This window comes from Aulostomus chinensis, chromosome 19 (genome assembly GCF_037954235.1).
Source record: "Aulostomus chinensis isolate RoL2024-O1b breed Wild chromosome 19, RoL_Achi_v1.0, whole genome shotgun sequence".
In the NCBI taxonomy this organism is placed as follows: domain Eukaryota; kingdom Metazoa; phylum Chordata; class Actinopteri; order Syngnathiformes; family Aulostomidae; genus Aulostomus; species Aulostomus chinensis.
In genome coordinates, this window is record NC_141338.1 from 18,006,085 (window position 1) to 18,026,540 (window position 20,456).

Sequence of the window (20,456 nt, forward strand, 5' to 3'; positions counted from 1 at the left end):
CAGTGAGAGGAGCTGCTGCCTCGGTTTGGTTCTCACACCTCCAACCAGGTCTCATGTGACTGAGGCCTAAGGGCTGAGAACCTTTGTCGGATGTAGGACGGGTCCCGCACAGCGAAGGATCTTGTCTTCTTCGTGTGTGACAAATTACAGAGTTACAAAACAAACAAACAAACAAACAAAGAGAGATAGAATTCATTTTTTCGAATTTTTTTTAATTCTTTGAAGTCCTTGTTGTTTTTTTAACATCACCATCCGTGGGATCGGACACTTTTTTTCCATAGTGAGCAAGCATCCCAGAAACCCCACAGCCACCAAGACAAATACCATCACACAGTTTCACTTTCACAAAAGGGGGAGGTGGGGGGGGGGGGGCCTGGGTTGAGGGGCAAGAAGGTGTTAAAGAGCATCAGAACAGAAGCTCCTCTCAGTCTGCAGCACAATGCCTACATACATATCACTCATATATCGTTAGCATAACATGGCATAGATAAGCATTCAAACTGACAGCATTAAAGGAGTATAGTTAGTGTGCCTATCTGTGTAGGTGTGTGTACGTGCGCATGTGTGTGTGTGTGTGTGTGTGTAAGTTGCAGACAGGGCAAGACTACCAGCATTGACAGCTGTTTTTCAATTCTTAGGCATGTTGCTGCTGCATTACAGCAACAGCTTACGGTTTAGTGTGTGTGTGTGTGTGTGTGTGTGTGAGTGTGTGTGTGTGTGTGAGTGTGTGTGTGTGTGTGTGTTACGACTATACAGCCTGTGGTCTACTTTGAACTCCAATCAATTCGTCTTCAAGGATTTTGGATTCCACGCAACGCGGCAAACAGATTATGTGGAAATGTTGCAGCCCCGTCGTGGAATAATTACAAAAATGTGTGCGTGTGCACGCAAAGCTGTTTTAATAGCAGCAGGTCAGGACTGGTTGCCAGTGACAACCACCAACCTGACAAGCATTGCCATGACAAACAAAAAGCAGAAGCCCATGAGAGTGGAGGAGTCTGTCGCCACGGCAACAGGCAGAAACAAGAAAAAATCCAGTGAGCAAGTGAAGAAAAAAGGGAAGGGGAGAAAAAAGTTACACACTCTGCCAAACTGTATTAATGTTCAAGGACTTCACCCTCACTTTGTCGCCCACCTGCCCTCTCGCGTTGTGCAGTTTAAGTGTTGGTGAAAATGAGTGAGTCATTTGATGTCTATCAGACGTGTAAATACAATGTTGGGGTGTAAAAGTTGGGGAGGATACGAGGGAAACGACGAAGGTTGTGAGTGAAAGATGACGAGCCAGACAAACATCTGCTTTGTTTTGTGATGTGCGCGTTGCCGTGGAGATCAAGTTTCCATTTCCCATCTTATCTCATCTTTGAACGCTTCAGCAGAGACATGCAGTCGTTACATTCCCGATACTTAAGTTTCTTTAAATAAATAAACCGTTTGTGACACAATGACTTCTATCCGTCTGATCTGAGGAAGGGAGGGATGAAAGCTGTCACAGACCTACATCATATTTGAATGAGTCAGGGGCCACCTTCAGGGTGATGTATGAGAAATGATACATTTTAACAAATGGATGACACAAATATATATTTGGTGTCAGATTTATCATCATTAGGGGACGATTGGACCTTAGTTCTTACACAGGCCTGCCACACTGGGAACGTGTCGGCCAGTTTAACCAGCAGACGGCCGAACCGGTCGAAGAAAAAGTTGAATCCTAATCTACGTGTGCCTGGCTCCCGGCCACGTCCATGTCAGAGCGAGCATGCTGCATCACGGTGAGTCACAGCCGAGAAAAAAGCTGCAGAGGAGACGGTGAGTGGTGGCCAAGAGCTGGTTGACACAGGAAATCAGTCGCTTAGCTTAATGAAAACCAGATCATGCACAAAAAGGAAGAAGGTGAGAGCTCAGCACGGCTCGGGGCGACGTCTCATCCGCCTCGGTGAAGGAGTGCTATACAGGAGCCTGCTGCACGCGTCCCCATTGCTAACACATCAACACTGCACACTAGTCAGAAGCACATGAACTCGTGTCTACTTTCAAGCGTTAATCAATAGTGCTCAGCCCTCAGGGGCCACCTAGTTACAGAATGACACAAAAAAAGCAGTTCGACAACAAGTTAAAAACTCTAAAACAATAGAACATCTCAAGATATCGAGCATTTGTCGCCTTTACGGGGGCTCTACTGGCACAATAGGCCCAACGAAAGCGCAAAATCTGGCACCTTTGAATCGGTTAATCCTGGCTATTTTACATCTTATCTTACATCCTTCACTACGCTCAATAACTAAACAAAATCAGTACAACTTCTGTGGGTTCAGGCACATAAAGAGTGGAGAGGAAAGAGGGATCTTGATGAGTAGAAAACAGTCACATTTGGAGGAGAAAACATTCTGAATGTAAAAGCACTGCCTGGTGATGGACGGTGAGCAGACGCTTCAGCAGCAGTCTGGCCCTAATCTGGACCCTTCTGATTCAAACGTGTAGCTGCGTAGTGATTGGCCCCCTTCTTCTCCACACTCTTCTCCGCACGGGACAGCGACATTAAGGCAAGGAGAGTGACCGCGAGCGCAACGTCCTCTTTCCTTCGTTTAACCTTTCTCTCGTTAAAAGGTGTTACCCCCCCCCCAAAAAAAGTGTAATTTGCTTTTCAAGTACTCATCATTCGGTGTCACCTTGGCCCAACTCGTATTTTTACTCATGGTTTTGGGGTGGCCCCAGCTCCTACGACTTAGCCCTCAGACCAGTTCTACGAGGGGGAGTCGTTGGAATGATCCTCGGTGAATTGGGCCTAAAGAGCCTGAACATTAGCGTCTAAAATCATCATTTAATGATTAAAATCAGCTGAGAATGTTCAAGGGAGTCGTGATTTCCTGTGTAATTAATCGGGTGAACCCCGCCTCTCGCTCGAAGGCTGCTGGGATAGGCTCCAGCCCCCCCACCCCCCCCCCCCGCGACCCTTAACAGGATGAGCGGAAGAAAATGGATGGATGGATGAATGGATGGATGGAATTAAATCAAACTTGGATGATATGTCATAAAACATTATCATTAACGAGTAAAAGAATTTACATTTATGGGTTCATTTTTTTCCACCATCTTGCCAGGAATTCACAGTCACCCGAAATACATAAACGCTTCGATTTGAGATCAAAAGAAACCGAATAAAACCCATTTGGTTGGGTGCTGCAGTGACCAACCCTTCCACATATGCTCGTTAGCTTCAAGCTAAATATCTGCTGGCGTTTCCTGCATTCTCAGGGAACTAAGAAGTGACGAATGGTGAGTACTTGAAACTCAAATGACGCTGTTTGGTTGAAGTATCTCTGGACCATCGGCCTAACACACAAAGACGAGGCATTAAACTAGTTTCTACCTGCCGAAGCTCCTTCGGGTCCACAGGGCGTTCCTGCCAACTCACAAGCTCGACGGCAGCTGCCAAACACGGAAACTGCAGGTTCTCAAACAGAGACGTGAAAGGTCGCTGTGGTTAATTTCGAAATCTTAAGGCCGCCCTCATGGTAGCAATAATCAATTCAAGACAGGAGCTGCGTGTGACAGATGGAGACACACTGGGACACAAAACGGTTAAAATACAACATAAATCATGAATAATCAACCTGGAAAGTGTTGAATCCTCGTCAGCTGAATTAGCATCCTACAGTTTGGCTGATTTAAATGCAAAAAAGAAGCTAACAACACTGGTTCTGTACCCAAGCTCCATCTGGACTACTCTCATAAGAACAGAAATATCGAAAAATACACGCTGCATTTAAAGTACCCTCATTTCTTCACTGTGTTACATCAGTTTTGTCTCACTTGACCTTCCTATTAAAACAACAAACATCAAAAGGATACATGGAAAAAGAACAGTATAAAAAAAACAAAATAATGCAGTCAAAAGTGCTCAAATAAGGAGTGTTTTCTTTTTTTCATCGTATGAGGCAGACTGTTTTTTTTTTTCTTTTTCTTTTTTTTCTGTGTCCTCTAGGATCTGGTTTTGGGGAAGAGGAGAGTGGGAACGTGAAAAAGCAGCAGAGGAGGAGTGAAAGATTGCGGCCAGGTGGAGGGCCCGGTCAGGAGCCGTGACAGGTTCGGGCTCCCGGTGTTCCTAAACCCCCCCGGCTCCTGTCAGGCGGCCGTCCTCAGATCTTTGTTTCCCCCTCAGCGACAGACGGATCTACCCCAGGCTGGTGATGTTAGCCCTGCCACCTGGTGGCGCCACAATGCGCTGGGTGTTCCTGCGAGGAACGTTGTCATCAATCTGAGCACCTGTGTGGTCAAAAAGACAAGGCTTTGTTCAATGATTTTATTTGTCAAGGACTAATCTTATTATTAGCAAGATGACTTAATCTGGGAGTATCTGTTAGCTCACTGCTAGCACAGCTAAACAACTAAACAACACAATGGGGCACAAGATTCACGTCACTGTTTTTCCACGTATGAACCAGCAGGTAGTTAGCTTAGCATAAATACTGTGGGGCATCTAGTTTTTCCACTTCCTTTCATCCTAAACTTCATTGTGCTAAGCTAATTAGCAGTCAGCAGGTCTGTCAGAGGTGGGAAGGGTATCTAGCTTCTAGGCTGGCTCTGGGGAGGACAGGCAACAAGCATAATGTAAAAAAATGGTGCAGTTCCAAGTTAAGGATTCACACATCTTCACATAACACAAATGAAATAAATTTAGGTATCATCTCATTTGTTTCAACGTCCTGAATGCATAAATTGCAAATTGCAAACCAGCTGTGTATCTTTGGGAAATATAACATTTGTATAAATAATATATTTGGAAAACAATCTATTACCTACTAATTGAATACATCATTTCAAAATCTAAAGTAGCGATCCAAGATGGTGGACATTCACCATGTATGCAGGCTTAGGTGTGCACATCAGTGTTTTAGCTAGAATGCTAACCTGCTCACTGTGACATTGCCGACATGCTAGCAGATAATATATCAGGGTTTTTCAAAGACTGTTAATTGTGCGGTCTGAGGCAGAGGCTTATATCTTTTTAATTGTTTTTTTCATTTTGTTTTACTTCAGTGACGCGTGTCCCAACTAACCGGATAGGCTGAAGCCGGACTGGTGTAGGTTACGGACGGGCTGGTTAGGCTGCTTGGCGGGTGAGGTCTTGGCGGAGGAAGCGGGAGTCATGGTTTTAGGGGTGACAGATACCTCACAAACCGGGCCGTCGTACAGTCCCCGGGGTACACCCCTCAGCTCCGCCAGCTGGACACACACAACAGTCAAGGAAATATGTGATCCCATAAAGACGGTGAATGTGGAACAAGACTGGTGTCAAAGGGACTTGTTGTACCCTGCTGCGGGCTTTTATCCTCTTGTAGACGTAGTCAGGGAACGGTTTGCGGGCCACGTAGCGTCCAGAGCCCTCAGTGGTGTGGAGATTCCCCTCCTCCAAGACGATCTTGCCCTGGCTGATCACCACCAGAGGTCCGCCGCGCACCTCCGTGCCCTCAAAGATGTTATACTCCACAGTCTGAAGAGGAGAGCAACGACGGAGAGTTTAAAATTTTTTTTATGTTTTTTTGTAAACACACAGACATTTAGTCTTCTCATCAGGACTGCAGGATTTTGAGGAAAAAAAAGGAATTCTGATTATTTTGACTTTTAATTATACTGATTTCCATTTAGATGACAATGTGTGATCAACCAAAGAATGAGAATATAGTGTGTGAGGCGAGGACATCTCTGCAGCTCTACGAAATTTAGATATACACAGTATTTGGAGGAACAAGTATACATAAATATATGCTCGTATTTTATATTACTCAACAAATCAAAGTTAGTTTCAGCTCTTATTTTACACTCTTTTGGCTCTTGCACAGACAATTCAGCAACATTATCTCCACAGCCCTGTAGAAAGAAAGCATGACTCACAGTTAGAATTAGTGGTTGCTAGTGTGTGTGGTTGTGTGTGTGTGTGTGTGTGAGAATGTGTGTGTGAGAGAGAAAGTGATGTAAATCCACATCTGAAAGCCCGCAGCTGTGTTTCTGGGATGTTTTATCACAGCTGCATGTCCCTCCTGATTTATGATGTGAATGTCGATGTATTAAATTATCACAAAAATACCTTCAAAGCGGCGACAGAGTGATTCATCTCGTCTACATCACCAGCGTGATGTAAACAGGCTGCAGCTCATAATGTGTTCCCTGATTTATGAAAATCTCACTTAGTGTTGATCTGAGTAACTGCCAGAATATTTATGGAATGAAGTTGTGAAAGCAGCTTAACTGATCAGTTAAAAGTGTTCCCTCCAAAAAGCTCATGATTTTGGGTGGGGGGGGGGGGGGGGCAGAGTCCAGAAGAGGAAGAGGCGGGGTTATTGGAGCAGCTCGGGTGTTTGGGTGTGTACTGGGAGGGTGGGTGGGGGTTATGTTGTGTGACCAATTTGGAAGCTATATGACTGCTCACTCTTGCTACTGCAGCCACGGCTGAGGTCATGGCAATCTGGTTGAACGCCTGAAATGAGCTCACCAGTAGGCTGGAGGGTAATGAATGACACACACACACACACACACACACACACACACACACACACACACACACACACACCAAATGAGCAATTTCTCCCATGAACATTAATCCGTCATCTTCTGACCAAGCGGAATAAATAGAAACCAAAGAACAAGACAAGCTTAAGCAAACAGACTCCACGAACACAGCAACACACACACACACACACACATATAGGCAAACACACACACACATATAGGCACACATGGATCTGCCTGCTAACAATCAAAAACGATGTGTTCCAGTTCTCTGGCAGGTTTAAAGGATGACATCACTCCCTCGACGCTGTGTGAGGCCCACACCCAGCTCAGCAGTCAGACGGCTGTGAAACTTCCTCTCAGATTCAGAATCTAGACCTCGTCGGTGGTTGTATCAGTGAAATAAACACTAGTGATTATTAATAACCATACATCTGACACACTCTAGAGTGCTTTGCATTTTCTGTTAATTTGTATAAATTGATTACACCTGACTGGTGCAGGTTCTTGACAGTCTACACCTTGGTTCTGTCCCCTGAAGTCAAACGCCAAGCACCTTGCTTCTCCCACGCAGAAGCTTGGTGGGCGGAGCCATCAGGGCCGTCAGCGCTCACCTGGGACACCTGGGATGGCAGCGTTTCTTTCTTGTCGCTCCCACCTGACACACACCCGTTTGGTCACCGTTTCTTACTTTTCCCCAAACATTTTCATACCACAACACAACACCGCCACACATCCATCCCTGAAACCTCTGATTATTACACACACACACACACACACACACACACACACACACACACACACTAGCCACATCCTATATTTTAATCCTGATTACTTCATATGATTGACAATAAATCACGGTTTACTTTGACATGTTGTTCTGTGTATGGAGGTATCTGACAGAATGGGGGTTCTTTAGCAAGTGAGCTAATGCTAGCACACAAGGGCTGTTCTGGCCCAGAACACGAGTGTGAAGAGGGCTGCTTGTGTGTATCTGCCTCTCGCAAGGACACTTTCAGGGCTGTGGCTGAAGAGGAAAGTTTGATCAAAGCAGAACCTGTAACTTTTGTCCAGAGACAAGGTAAGAATATGTAAACAGTAAAAACAGAGATAAGTGGTGTACACGGCAAATGAAGAGCACAATAGAAAAACCAGAGTCATTCATTTCATTGGCTCACATGTGGGTGACGCAGTGAGGCAGAGAGAGGAGGAGGGGCAGTGTGAAGTTGTCAGGGTTTGCAAAATAAAGTATTTTTTGGTTCCCACTCCCCATTTGAGCATTTGGAAATGATTCAAAATAAGGTTTGCATATGTCTCAGAACCTGTTTCCAGATCTTTGTCAGGGGGAAAGACGCAACTGTGTGGCTACGTGGGTCAGGGTACTTTTGTGAAAACTGTGGCCTGGGGCAGAGTAGATTCAACAGAATCCTGGAGCCTATCCCAGCTGACATTGGGCCAGAGGCGGGTTCACCCTGGACGGGTCACCAGTCCATCACAGGGCCATCAGGAGCAATTAGGGGTTCAGTATCTTGCTCAAGGACACTTGGACATGGTCACCGGGGGAAGTGAGGATCGAACCAGTGACTCTTCGGTTGCCAGACGGCCACTCTACCTCTGAGACACGCCGCCCCCTAGAATCTTGAAGTCCCTGTTTGCCAAATTATGAAAAGCATCTGTCTAAGCCAAACACAAGAGTTGATACCAAAAAGACTTTGTGGCAGGCTTCACTAGACCAAGGTGTACACAGGATTCATGATGGCGTTCTGGGTGAAGTTTGTACCGAGTTGTGGCTCTTGGCAGAGATGATCTTCGTGACATCTGGATCCCACAGGACCAGATCAGCATCTGAGCCCACAGCAATGCGACCCTTGCGGGGGTACAGGTTGAAGATCTTAGCAGCGTTGGTGCTGGTCACTGCTACAAACTGGTTTTCATCCATCTTGCCCGTCACCTGAAATGAGACAGCGCACACTGAGTGGCCTCCTCTCGCCTGGGTTTGCCTTTTGAAACTCTGACTGGAACAAGAATTGTGAGTCCAGCGTTGCTACGTCATGTTAAATCTGTGAGGTCTGTGCCACAGACACGCTAGCAGCTCTGAGCCTCCATGTAGGGACTTCACTTTATCTGCCGTAACATGCAATGACTTGCTAACTTGCAAAATGCCATGAAAAAATACCAAATGAAATAAAAGAGTAAAAACGGCATCGTGACTCAGAAAGTAGCTATTTAAGCTGGCTGACCTTCACTGGTGCTACTCCACTCATCCAGAGGGCCGAGAAGGATCTTAGCTAAAATGCTATCATGCTACAACATTTCCCAAGATCTGGGTTTAGCCTGTGAACATGTTAGAGTTTGAATCATTCGTTTTTCACTTATTTGGTCAAATTTAACCTTCATTTTTTTTGGTCAAAGGCAGAGGTCGTCAAAGTGATTCATGTTCTGAACCTTCAAATTTACTCTCAATAAGCCACGCGCAAACATTAGGCTCATTGGTTTATGCTTTTATACCAAGATATTTTTGGTTGACGTACAGATGCTTTTCGCGAGACACAGCATGACTGAGCTGACCCTGAACTATTTGTGGAAAATCATCAGAAATTTAGCAAAAAGTTCTCAGAAAATCAGTCATAAAATAATTAAAAAAAAAAAAGAAAACGATACTTCTAATTATTAGAAGAATTATTAGATTTCATGTATTTCAAGCTTGTTGAATGAGGCATAGTTGAACTCATTTTGCAAAGGTGGTCCCCAGATTCTGTTTTGAAAACCTCTCGAAGGACCTCCAGTCTTCATACCCAACATCCAAGCAGTTCATCCAGGATTTGCCAACAGAAAGCGTAAAAATTGCAAATTTATTTAAAAATTACATAACCTCATGCATCGTTAACCACCTAGTTATCACACATCCAAACACACGTACCACACACTTGTCCCAGACAACAGCCATCCTCTCCTCGGTGCCATTGACGCCTTCGGGAATCAAGCTGAAGTCATCTTTGCCCACAGCGCGCTGGGCAGTGTTGAAGGGGCAGTGAGCACTTCCTGTCACCTGCAAGTCACCACTACCAAACACAACAGGAAGGAGCATAAGTGAAGTACTTTTCACCATGTCTCCACTTTGAAGGCTCTGATCGTCCTCTTACCAAGACAGCAGGGAGTTGAGATAGTCTGGTGTGGTGGGGTCAGGACTCAGGGGAGGGGAGGTGACGTAGGCTGCTGCCTTGGCCCAGTTCTTGCTCCAGTAGTGGGAGCCGTCTGTTCCCAGGCTTGCGGTGATTGGCTCTCCGTAAACCACAGTGCCTGCAAGTCCCGTCACAGTTTAGCGGTGAACATTGTCAATGAAATGTGCGTTGGATTGGAGCTGAGCATTCTAAATGATCTGATGTCAGCTGAAGCTCCAGAGTGCTGCAGGGGTGAGTTTTTGGAGGCAGACTCAAAAGCCAGCATCGCCATGGAGACTCCCTCGACCACAAGCTAATGAAAGTCTTACGCTTATTCTTTGGAATAATGCTAAAAAATCAGCCCTGTGGCAAACAAAATTTTTTGGAAGGTTTAAATATTTTGTGTTCATGAGACAATTTTCACTAATAAACACCACGCTTGTGATTTTTTTAAGCTAAAATGCAACCGTTGTAGGTGTGAAGCTGACGTGCTATAAACACACACAGACGCACGACTTCATCATCATCACAACGAGCTCAGTCGGTTCTTCTGGGTTTGCTGTGATGATGTTAACCAAAAATCCACTTTAAGTCCACAACTTTAAGACGCGACACCAGCAATCGTTCACTGATTAACTTAATTGCAGGGTCGAGGACTCAGAACTCAGAACCTTTTTTTTTTCTTTTTAATTACTCTGCTCCGACAAATTCTTTCTCAAGTCTCACCCTTCTTCCTGGCTTGAGCGATGACATCAGCAGCACTCTTGCTCATCACCTTGGTGACGTACAGAGGGCAGTTGGTCTGATTGGCCACGGTCACAGAGCGGTTCACAGCCTCCGCCTCCACCTGGGACAGACAGAAGCTTTATGAGAGAAACCGAAGTGGGACCGGTGAGAGTCTCCTTTGTCCGTGTCAAGAAACTGTGGTGACATGATGACATAAAAGCTAATGGTCTAATTATAATTAACTTTAGTTGATATAAATAAACACTGTAGATACAAGGACTATTTAAAAGATTTATTTGATGATAATTTGCATAACTTTTGCACAACTTTACAACAAGATTTTTAAGGAAAATAGCACACATAAGTTAGTTCAGCTAATAGCTAATAGCATAGCACTGAGCAAAGACTGGGGCTAGCTTGTTGGCGTTCGACGCCAACCAAAAATAATCTACCCGGCCGCTCTCTGAAGCTCATTAACTACCAAAGAGTCCATGTCCTGGTTTGTTAAGTCTAACAATAATTCTGCCAGAAAACCTATTTGAGGGGTTTCTTCAAGTGTTTCATTGTGAGGTTTCATACAAGGACAGGCTAGCTGTTTCCAGTCTCTACGTTTGTATCCATCTTCTCATCTCACACTCACCAGTGGAGGGAAGTGGCTCATTTCCTAAAGTGTCTCACTCTTCCTTTAAGTGTGTCAGAGTTTTATTTGTCTTACTGTTTTCCATCCATGGCAACAAACATATGGTAAAACACTTCGGAGAGCCATGGCAACTTATTTTGACAATTATGGCGGGATTGTGATGTTTCAACAACAAACACTGGCAGGATGTTCCTGGAGAAGAAGACACTGGATTCTTCATCCCAGCCGTCATTTCCTTTGGATCGTATTTACCTTTTTTCACTAGACTTTTGTTTTTTTGGTATTTTATGTGTCCTTTTTGCTGATTTGTAGCCTGCTGTTTTTAATTAAATTCTATTAAATCCTTAAGTAGGGATCGCTGTCTCTCTGGCTGGACAGTCACGCATATTTGACCTTATCTAAGATGATAATAACTGGGAATTTTTTATTTAAGGAGAGAAACAGAAGTTCTGGCAGTGGAACTCAGTATGTTATGGCAGCTGTTCTGAGGCAAAGTCTTTTTAGTTTCCACATCTGGATGTTCACAGGAATCCCCACTGATGATCTATAATAGCCGTCTCTCCTCAGAGGAACATTCGCATTAAACATACTCGAGGTGTGTGAGTGCGTTGGAGTATCTGGCAAACACCAACAGACAGATGTGAAGTCTGGTCAAACATCACGTGGTCTAATAAAGGTGGACGTCTCTGAGACTTGCCTCCTCAGGGCGGCTCAACACGTGTCCTTCAGGTCCGGTGATGCCCTGCTCCAGAATGCGGCGTTGCTCCTGAACACACACACACACACACACACACACACACACACACACACACACACACACACACACACACACACACACAGCACCATGGAAATGTGAGAGTCATGTTCCACAAAGCGTGGATATTCCTCCTCGTGTGTTGACCATTAACAGGAGTGAAAATTTCATTTTGACTGTGGAGAAAACGATGTGTCGCAGTATTCAGGGAAGCCCCGATCCAACCAGTTACTGGTTGGTACTCGTACTTGACAAAATCACTGCATCGGAGATCTGAAATATACTGTATATAAATACCAGTGGTGGTAACATTAAAGTGATACGACCAAAAATAAGTGTACGTCTGATGAAAGAAGATTAAAGTGGACGATGCGCTTGAGAGTTTGTGAACTGACATTTTGGGCAGCATTATTGTTATTAGCCGTCAGTCGCCATGAGCCCCAAGCTAAATACGTGTGGCTGGTTCTTCCTGCATTCTGGAGGGAACAATAAGTGATGCAAAAAAAGTAAAAGAAATATCTTTGTGAGCTGAAGACTATCACCCATTCGTGAGTGCTTGAATGGAAAAAACACACTTTTTAAGGGGAGTACGGCATTAACACCAGCGGCTAATCCAGAGAGCCTAGCATGTAGATTTTAATTTCACACAAATCAAAACTTCCCTCTTCAAGTGGGGATTTTTACCAAAGATGTGAGGAGCAGACATCAGGCCAGAGTGACCCGTGAAGCCACATTACGGTCAATCACACTGTGACTCCGCGGCAGACTGACGGCGCTCCAGGCAAGTGCCATGAGCGGAAAGTTCAGCAAGACTCTCGTGGACAAGCAGAGGAGTCATTGGTCCGGGACAAATCAACACATCCACCCACAAACACACACACACACACACACACACACACACACACTGGCACAAACTCCTTACATGATGTAGTGCTCCCTAAGACTTTTTCACTCCACAAATTAACTGAATCTGATTTAGAGACCATCAAAGGCGGGATATGATTGATAATAATGATCACATGTTTTATCCTCCCTCCAGGAGACAACTAAATACTGGTGTTCCAATACAGTGAATCATCGTCTCAAATCCCAGGATTTCATCATGATTCCCTCAGTTATAATTTTGGTGGCAGCACTCGTATAGAACAAGTCCCTACCAGGGCTGGCTGCCTGTGTCCCAGTAAAACCTACCCCTCCCTCCCTCCCTCCCTCGCTCCTCCTACTCTTCCTCCTCCTCCTTCCCTCCATCCTCTTGGGATCATAACCTCGTAATATAATCACCTGTGGTTGCACCATCCGTAAAGCTGACGAAGAGCTCCAAAGTTACCAAAATGAGCTTCACACTTCTTCTTCTTTGGTTTGGTGTGATGATGTTTCATGTTTGCAACACTTTTTGTCTTGTTTAGCAACTTGTTGGCGAGCGTCACTTCTAATGATATGCACATTCAAGTTCCACAGGTGTGTTACTGACATATCTTGGGCGCAAAACAGAAAAATCCCTTATCAAATCTTGTCTTATCTCTTTTACTGATAAATGACTCAAAGCTGAACTTGCAGCTTGCAGTACTGGATGTGAAAATGTGACAGGACATCTTAAGAATGCAGTGCAGATCATCCTCCTTTCTCGACACGTTCTGAGCGATCAGGGCTTTGAGGAGACTCGGAGGGGCTCGTGTTCTATCGATGACTATTCAAACCAGCAGAAAATCCCCAAGTGTCTTTATCTTAAATGTCGTACCTCAGCCACGATGTCTCCGTTCTCAGCGTGCACCTGAGCGATGGCTCCCAAGTCGCGGATAACACTGAACACCTCGTACACCTGCAGGAAAGACGAAGAGCCTTATTCTATTTTGGTCAGATTGATATTTTTATAGAATATTCTTCCTTTAAATGTCTTTGATCTGGGAGATACTCAACAGAAGTGAAATATCATCGCTAAAACTACGATTTAAGTCTGTCTATTTATTTTTTTTCCAAAGGTTCAGACAAAGATGAGGAGGCAAAGGAAGGAATATGTTTCCCATTTAATGTTGGGAGGTTGAAAAGTCTTGTTGGATTATTGCACATCGACCCAAATGTCAGTCACAAGAGCAGAGTTGAGAATAAAATATTTCATGTAATAATATCATATAAACAAGAGAGAAGAGTTCCCTCACCTCCGAGAGGCCTGAGCCAATAAGGGTTTGGCGTTTCTCCTTTAAAAACTCCTGTCATTCATCCAGTCACTTCATCATTTCAGTATAAATAAACTCTCTCTTCATTGTCAGTCTTGAATAATACACGCAGCAGTCCCAATCAGGCCGACAGTATTTACACTAGTTCTCCAGTTACAACTCTTCCCGCGTAGCAGCGGAGATGTCGAACCCCGAGAAATCACTTTAAATCAACCCGACAACAACAACAACAAAAAAAACCTTAGCGATGGAGCCTGAGTTTCACACTGTTTGATTGTTCAAGAACGGACTTTATGAAGTGGAGGAGGAACGGCGTGCCGAATGAGTCTTCATCCTGCTGCTGCCAAACTTGCAATAATAAACAGCCGTCAGTCTTTGACACGGGAGAGGAAGTGATGAACCCTCGCCGCGCTGCGTTCCTATCACAGGTGCAGGGACCCTCGCAGACCTGCCTCAGACAGCTAACAAGTAGGATGAGCTCCATTTTACTGAGGTAGAGACTCTGGACAGAGATGGAGCTCTCATGATCCTCTGAGCCTCCCAGAGGAAACACACAATCAGTGTGAAACGAGGCCTCGCCAACACAAACACACTCAGGCCGCAGCCCTAGTGTGTGTGAGTCACAGCACTGCGCTTTCGTCTGGTGGATTTGGTTGCTTTGGCAAAACCACATGATACATTTGTGTGTTGTCAATTCTGATCTCAAGCTGATGCGTCAGTATTGTGATTGACGGTTAATTTATCTCACTAAAGCTCTTTATATTGTGATATTAAGTGGATTTATCTCACTTTAACACAATAACAAAGCTCATTATCTTGTGGCAACAAGATATTAGGTCACGATGATAAGGAGTTAACTATGTTGTTGTAGCAGGATGAAGTTTGCCATCTCATGACAACCTGTTCGCTCTCTCTCTCTCTTATCTAACGGTATTTTTTCGTTAGACCGAAAAAGCAAAGTTTATCCAGAGATAAAGAGATAATGACTCATTATAATCAGATATTGTGACAACGAACTTGTTAGCTAACAAGAGGTAACCACAACAAACCTGTCACACTCCCTAGGATGTCTTCGAATCCGAGGTGTTTTATAAATAACCTTAAATAATTTGTGATATTCTTTGGAACCTGCAACAACTAAGAAGAAAAGAAGAAGAAGAAGAAGAAGAAGAACAAGAAGAAGAAGAAGAAGAACAAGAAGAAGAACAAGAACAAGAACAAGAAGAAGAAGAAGTCTCACCTGAGAGTCAGTAAGCTGGAAAACATCCTTATAAGCCAGATAGACCAGGAAAGAGTTGACACCTGAGAGACAAAAGACAGTCAATGGAGGAAAAGACAAGAGGACCCATGAATATTATGAATATATTGGCGATATGATTGAAATGATAAGACTTTAAAGTAGTCATGGTTGTAGTTCTAACCCCAGTTCCTTAACAAGGCTGTTTACTCCACTCACACAATTAACAATTAAAGCAGCGCAAAACTCAGTTATCAACAAAGCCCGAGTGCATCAGTGAGGTATGGAGGACCGAATGGGACAGAATGAAATATACAAATACATCTTTAAATAAATACTTCAATGTGTCATTAATTAATTAAAGTGGGAATTAAATAAATAAAAGTATCATTAAATGCGTCATAATTCATTAAAATACTAGTCCATTTCATGTTAAACAATATATATAATTATTTCACTATTTAATTAATTGTTTCATTGCAGCATTTCATGAATTTATTTTGTCTGTCAAACTCACCCATCAAAGTCAGTGGGCGGGACTAACACCTGATTGGTTACCCGGCACATCAAGCCAAGATGGGTCGACTTCAAATAATCGATTGATGCAGAGCAAGTAAACATATTCTGAAACACTAGGTGGCGCTACTCTGGGTCAGCAGGTCCTGCTTCCACATTCTCTGCAAGGTCTAAAATATCTGAAACCAACTCCCGAGAAAGTTGAAGAATATCCTCCGTAGCGGCCATGTTTTAAAAGACTTCAGACAAAAGCAATCGATTAGACGAGATCAGAGTTAGTCCCGCCCACTGACTTTGAATTTAAAGACACTTCTATTTATTTAATTCCCATTTTAATTAATTAATGACAAATGTAAGTATTTATTTAAAGATGTATTAACATATTTAAAGCTGTCCCATGTGGTCCTCCACAGTGACGATGGTTTACAGAAGCAGTGTAAACTCACGCCACACACCAGCCTCCAGAGGTACTGCAGAGGCATAAACAAGATGAAATGGCGTATACAGCGTCACGAGAGCAGCTGATTGCTGTGGGACCTCTCTAGTCTCACCGTGATCCTTCACCAGGGCCTCCATTTCTTCCTGGATGCCTTTGTGCCACTCAGTCACGTCCACGTGCAGCGAGTAGTCGCAGCACGACTTGCTGTCGGCCCATTCACGCCACTGCTCGAAGGCTGAGATGAGGCTGACGCCCGGCTCAGGGATCACGTGGTCAACTGGAATCACAAACAGAAGAGGTCTTACAGAGGGTCCAGGTCAAGAGAGAGACTGTAACTCACAGGTGGGGGACGAATGTGTTCAGCACCCTGATCTTAATGAGAAGAACCAGCCAGAAGAGGACAAGAGCCATCCATTCATGTTCCCACCAGGCACAGATGTTCACATGGGCTCCACCATGTCAGTATCATGAGCCTCAGCTAAGCCCGCCAGCGTTTAGTACCTGGATCAACAACTGAGAGACCAGATCTGAACCCAGGTTTCGTGCAGCCGTCATCATTGTTAGGAGTACTGAAGGCAACAAATACACCAGGACATTAATTATCTTCATTAATTATTTTCCAAAATATTTTCTTCTCTGGAGGCCCACAAATGTGTGGCCAGGTGATATAATGTGTTACCCCAATTTAGTTATTTTATATTTTTGTTGAATATTGTCACCATGAAGTGTTTCAGCTGAGGGAACGATTCCCTCCAGCGGCCTCCCCCGGACAGTCACTGGTCAACCAGTGTCATTGTCTGATGTGACACAGTCAGCGTGACATCATCATATGCCCCATCATAAAAAAAAAAGATTCAGAGATCCATCAGGTTGCTAAGACTTTCTTTTTCTTTGTTGCCTGAAAGGACAGTGTGCCGCCAACATGGAGGATAGAGAGAAGCCTCTCCGGAGCCAGTGGACACGCAGCGCTCCCTCAGCAGCTCATCACCCCTGATGGAGTCGAGGACGTCCTGTCAGTACCGATCAATCTTCCCTAACACACACGCTACCACATCTTTCCACTTGTTTGCTGCCATACGTGCACGTGTGTGTGTGTGTGTGTGTGTGTGTGTGTGTGTGTGTGAGTGAGTGCAGGAGTCAGCACTAAACCTGAGCACACACAGGGAGTGTGTTTTTCTTTGAAGGAGAGGAGGGTTCGGCTGCTGAGTCAGCAGAGAGGCGGCTGTCTCGTCTTTGTAGTCTTTTATCGATTAGAGCAGCACAGAGAGTTCGAGAGATACTTCACCTAAATATCAGCGACTCACCTTTAGATCTTCTGAATTTACGATTTTTCCCCTGCACGACTTCATTCTGAGTCAAGAATTCAGAAACCACCACCGGCTACTACTGCAGATGGAAGATGAGCAACAGCTTCATACCTCAAACCTTCATTTTATTCATTGAGCACATCTGGCAGTGACCGATGCACGTTTCCAAGCATCACATCAGTTAAATGTTGACATTAACGGTGAAATTTGAAAAAGAAAAATAAGCCTAAGTTTGCCCCCCCCCCCCACCAAAAAAAAGTATTCTCACCTACTTTTTTTCCCGCTGGTCGATGTCTTGACCAGAAACATGGGTGGACCCGGCGGGTCGCAGGGTTCACGACCTCGTCGTCTCCACTGCGTGTTGCGTGTGTAATGTTGCCCATATCAGGATGGAAACAGTTCCTGGTTTATTCACTCAGAACCTCCAGATGGAAACGGCTGCACATCACTTTACACTGTCTTCAGTTTTAAATGGAATCGCTGTTCGTGAGCAACTGATAAACGAATGTTGACAGTGGGGTGAAGCATCTCTTGAAGTTGTTCTCAGAGGAGTGAGAGTGGATCCATAAAGGTCCATAATCAGGACCTGCAGCTATTAAGCCTCACAAGTAACACAGTACAACTTACAACTGAACAATGTAAGTACAGCTGTGTATTACTTTAGACGCCGAGCACGGGGGAGGGGACGGATCTGGCATGAAACCTTTAGGTTGATGTTCTGCCTCGGTTGTGAAAAGACCTTCCTGTTCTTGCTAAGACCTTTTCAATCAAAGCCATCAGTGTGTGAGGAGGAGCCGCTGGAGCAGGCGCGCTGGAGCAGTCAGCTTCAGGTCACAGAACACAAACTGATACTCGACAGTTATTGACAGCAGGACGGTGAGCGACTCACTGATCATCGTGGTGCCTCCTGCCAGCGCCGCCTTGGTGCCCTGGTAGAAGTCATCAGCAGATGTCATGCCTCGATCCGGCATCTGGAAACGCGTGTGCACGTCGATGCCGCCAGGCATCAACATGCGCCCATGAGCGTCGATGGTTTTTACCCCGCCAGGCACGATGAGGTTTTCCCCGATTTGTCTGAGAAGATTAAATATTGATTACTTGATGAGGGTTTTGGCCCTCCAAACAAAGCTAAATTGAAACGTGGTCTCATGATTCAGTTTTAAATAAAGACGATCAACTTGAGTCAGCTTCAAACTCACTTGATGACGCCATCCTCCATATAAATGTCAGCACAGAAGGACTGGTCATCGTTCACAATCTTGGCCCCTTTGATCAGGAGACGGTCACTCTGGAAAACAGAGATGATTAGTCAGATTTCATCAGAACACACCAACCAAATCTGGGCTTTTATAGTTGACTAATAAAAGGCACTCATGAGGGCGAGTATCCGATCCGGCTGGACTGGATTTAAGTGTGTTTGATGAGAGACATTTGGGGAAATGTCACATAAAGGAGCGGATTGGCAGCCACAGGAGTGTATAAATACCCTGCAGCGGCCTCTGCTTTCTGATACGGAACACATGGCTGCTTCTACTGATACTGGCTTTCTTCCTCTGTGTGCGCACACACTCTCACACACACACACACACACACACACACACATGCACACACACAAGCACACACTCTAATAGAAGGATGCAGGGAAGCATGAGCAACAACAGAGAGAACAGAGAGCAGCCTGGGATGTTTCTGTGCCGATCCCTTCACAATGACACTGTTCATCATGCATGTGAAGAGGGGAGGGAGAGAGAGATAGCGAGAGAGAGAGAGAGAGAGAGAGAGAGAGAGAGAGAGAGAGAGTCAGAGACAGAGACAGAGACAGAGAGACAGATGAGAAGGACGAAAGGAGTCAAATAAGAAAAAAGCGACAGTTTGGAACATAAACAAACAAAACTGGAACGTGTATCAGTGCATCCTGGTCTCTCTCTCTCTCTCTCTCTCTCTCTCTCTCACACACACACACACATACACACACAGTCACTACGATCCACCTCATTTTTAAGATACTTCACTTCCTGTTGGAGCCTCTGAGACGAACACTTATCGAGCAACACAGTTGTACACTATAGTCATTAACATGAAGAAAGGAGAGATAGAACCTACCATCAACTCCATGATGTTGACAAAAGAAAATGTGCTTTTATCTTAGAAATTCTGAAGTATGGCAGCCTAGAGTGGCCACGGAGAAAGACAGAGAGGAAATATATACTTTGTGGCCATGAGATATAATTTGCTCTAAATATTTAATTAACTGGTGGTCTTGGGATGAAACTTGTTGCCATATTTGATTCATGAGCGGCCAGCGATGGCACTTGTTTCCACGCTTTGATGATGCAATGTAACTTGTTTCCACATTTGTGACCATAAGATAGAACTTGTTCCCACTGCTTTGATCAAAGTGTGGGACCAAGTTGTATTTACAGCCACACACCGTTTTTCCTCTCTGCAGGGTCCCTCTGGTGCTCCGTACCACCAAAATGTTTCTTTCAGTACACTTCAGCACCATGTAACCACATCGTTTTCGGTTTAGAACGTGACACAGAACTCGTTCCTGCATTCACACCACCAGTTCAGAGAGACGTTTGCCTGAGATGGAATTCATCTTAGACACTAGTGAGCTTGTTCGGAGGGGTGAGCAGACAGCAGCTCTGCCTCAACCACACAGACAGGGTGAGAACCCACTGGTGAAACAATGAGCGCCGCGTCCCGCCTCCACGCACACGTCTCACTCCTTTTCAACTGTGGCTAGAGCAGACATGTGAGATGACCAATCAAAAACCAGAGCGTGTCATCAATCATCCACGCCTATTGCTGGGCCACTTGTCTCCATGCAGCAGAGAGGAGGGGATGGGGGCCAGGGGGTCTGCCAACTCTGCCGCCCACTCCTACCCCCTCCCTCAAGTTGCTCCGGCGGCGGCAGTGGTAGCAGCAGCTCTGGCCCTCTGTCCAAAAAGGGAGTGGCAGTTCTGGTCACAAGGCCTCCAGCATCCAC

The 20,456-nt window shown here is 44.9% G+C and overlaps 1 protein-coding gene across 5 annotated transcripts in view; it reads right to left on the reverse strand.

The window, feature by feature from the left end:
- Positions 1–677: 677 nt before the first annotated feature.
- The window catches only part of dpysl2b (dihydropyrimidinase like 2b), a 31,236-nt gene continuing 11,457 nt past the window's right edge, over positions 678–20,456 (reverse strand). For all 5 annotated transcript variants that reach the window (XM_086186437.1, XM_086186438.1, XM_086186440.1 and 2 more), the window contains 13 exons: positions 18,664–18,752; positions 18,354–18,538; positions 16,270–16,434; positions 15,206–15,267; positions 13,530–13,610; positions 11,735–11,803; positions 10,398–10,518; positions 9,654–9,810; positions 9,431–9,572; positions 8,291–8,461; positions 5,315–5,494; positions 5,061–5,226; positions 678–4,266 (listed from right to left, as the gene is read on the reverse strand). In XM_086186437.1, coding sequence (XP_086042563.1) covers positions 4,175–4,266; positions 5,061–5,226; positions 5,315–5,494; positions 8,291–8,461; positions 9,431–9,572; positions 9,654–9,810; positions 10,398–10,518; positions 11,735–11,803; positions 13,530–13,610; positions 15,206–15,267; positions 16,270–16,434; positions 18,354–18,538; positions 18,664–18,752 — 1,680 coding nt within the window. In that variant the 3' untranslated portion in view covers positions 678–4,174. The remainder of the gene's footprint in view (positions 4,267–5,060; positions 5,227–5,314; positions 5,495–8,290; positions 8,462–9,430; positions 9,573–9,653; positions 9,811–10,397; positions 10,519–11,734; positions 11,804–13,529; positions 13,611–15,205; positions 15,268–16,269; positions 16,435–18,353; positions 18,539–18,663; positions 18,753–20,456) is intronic.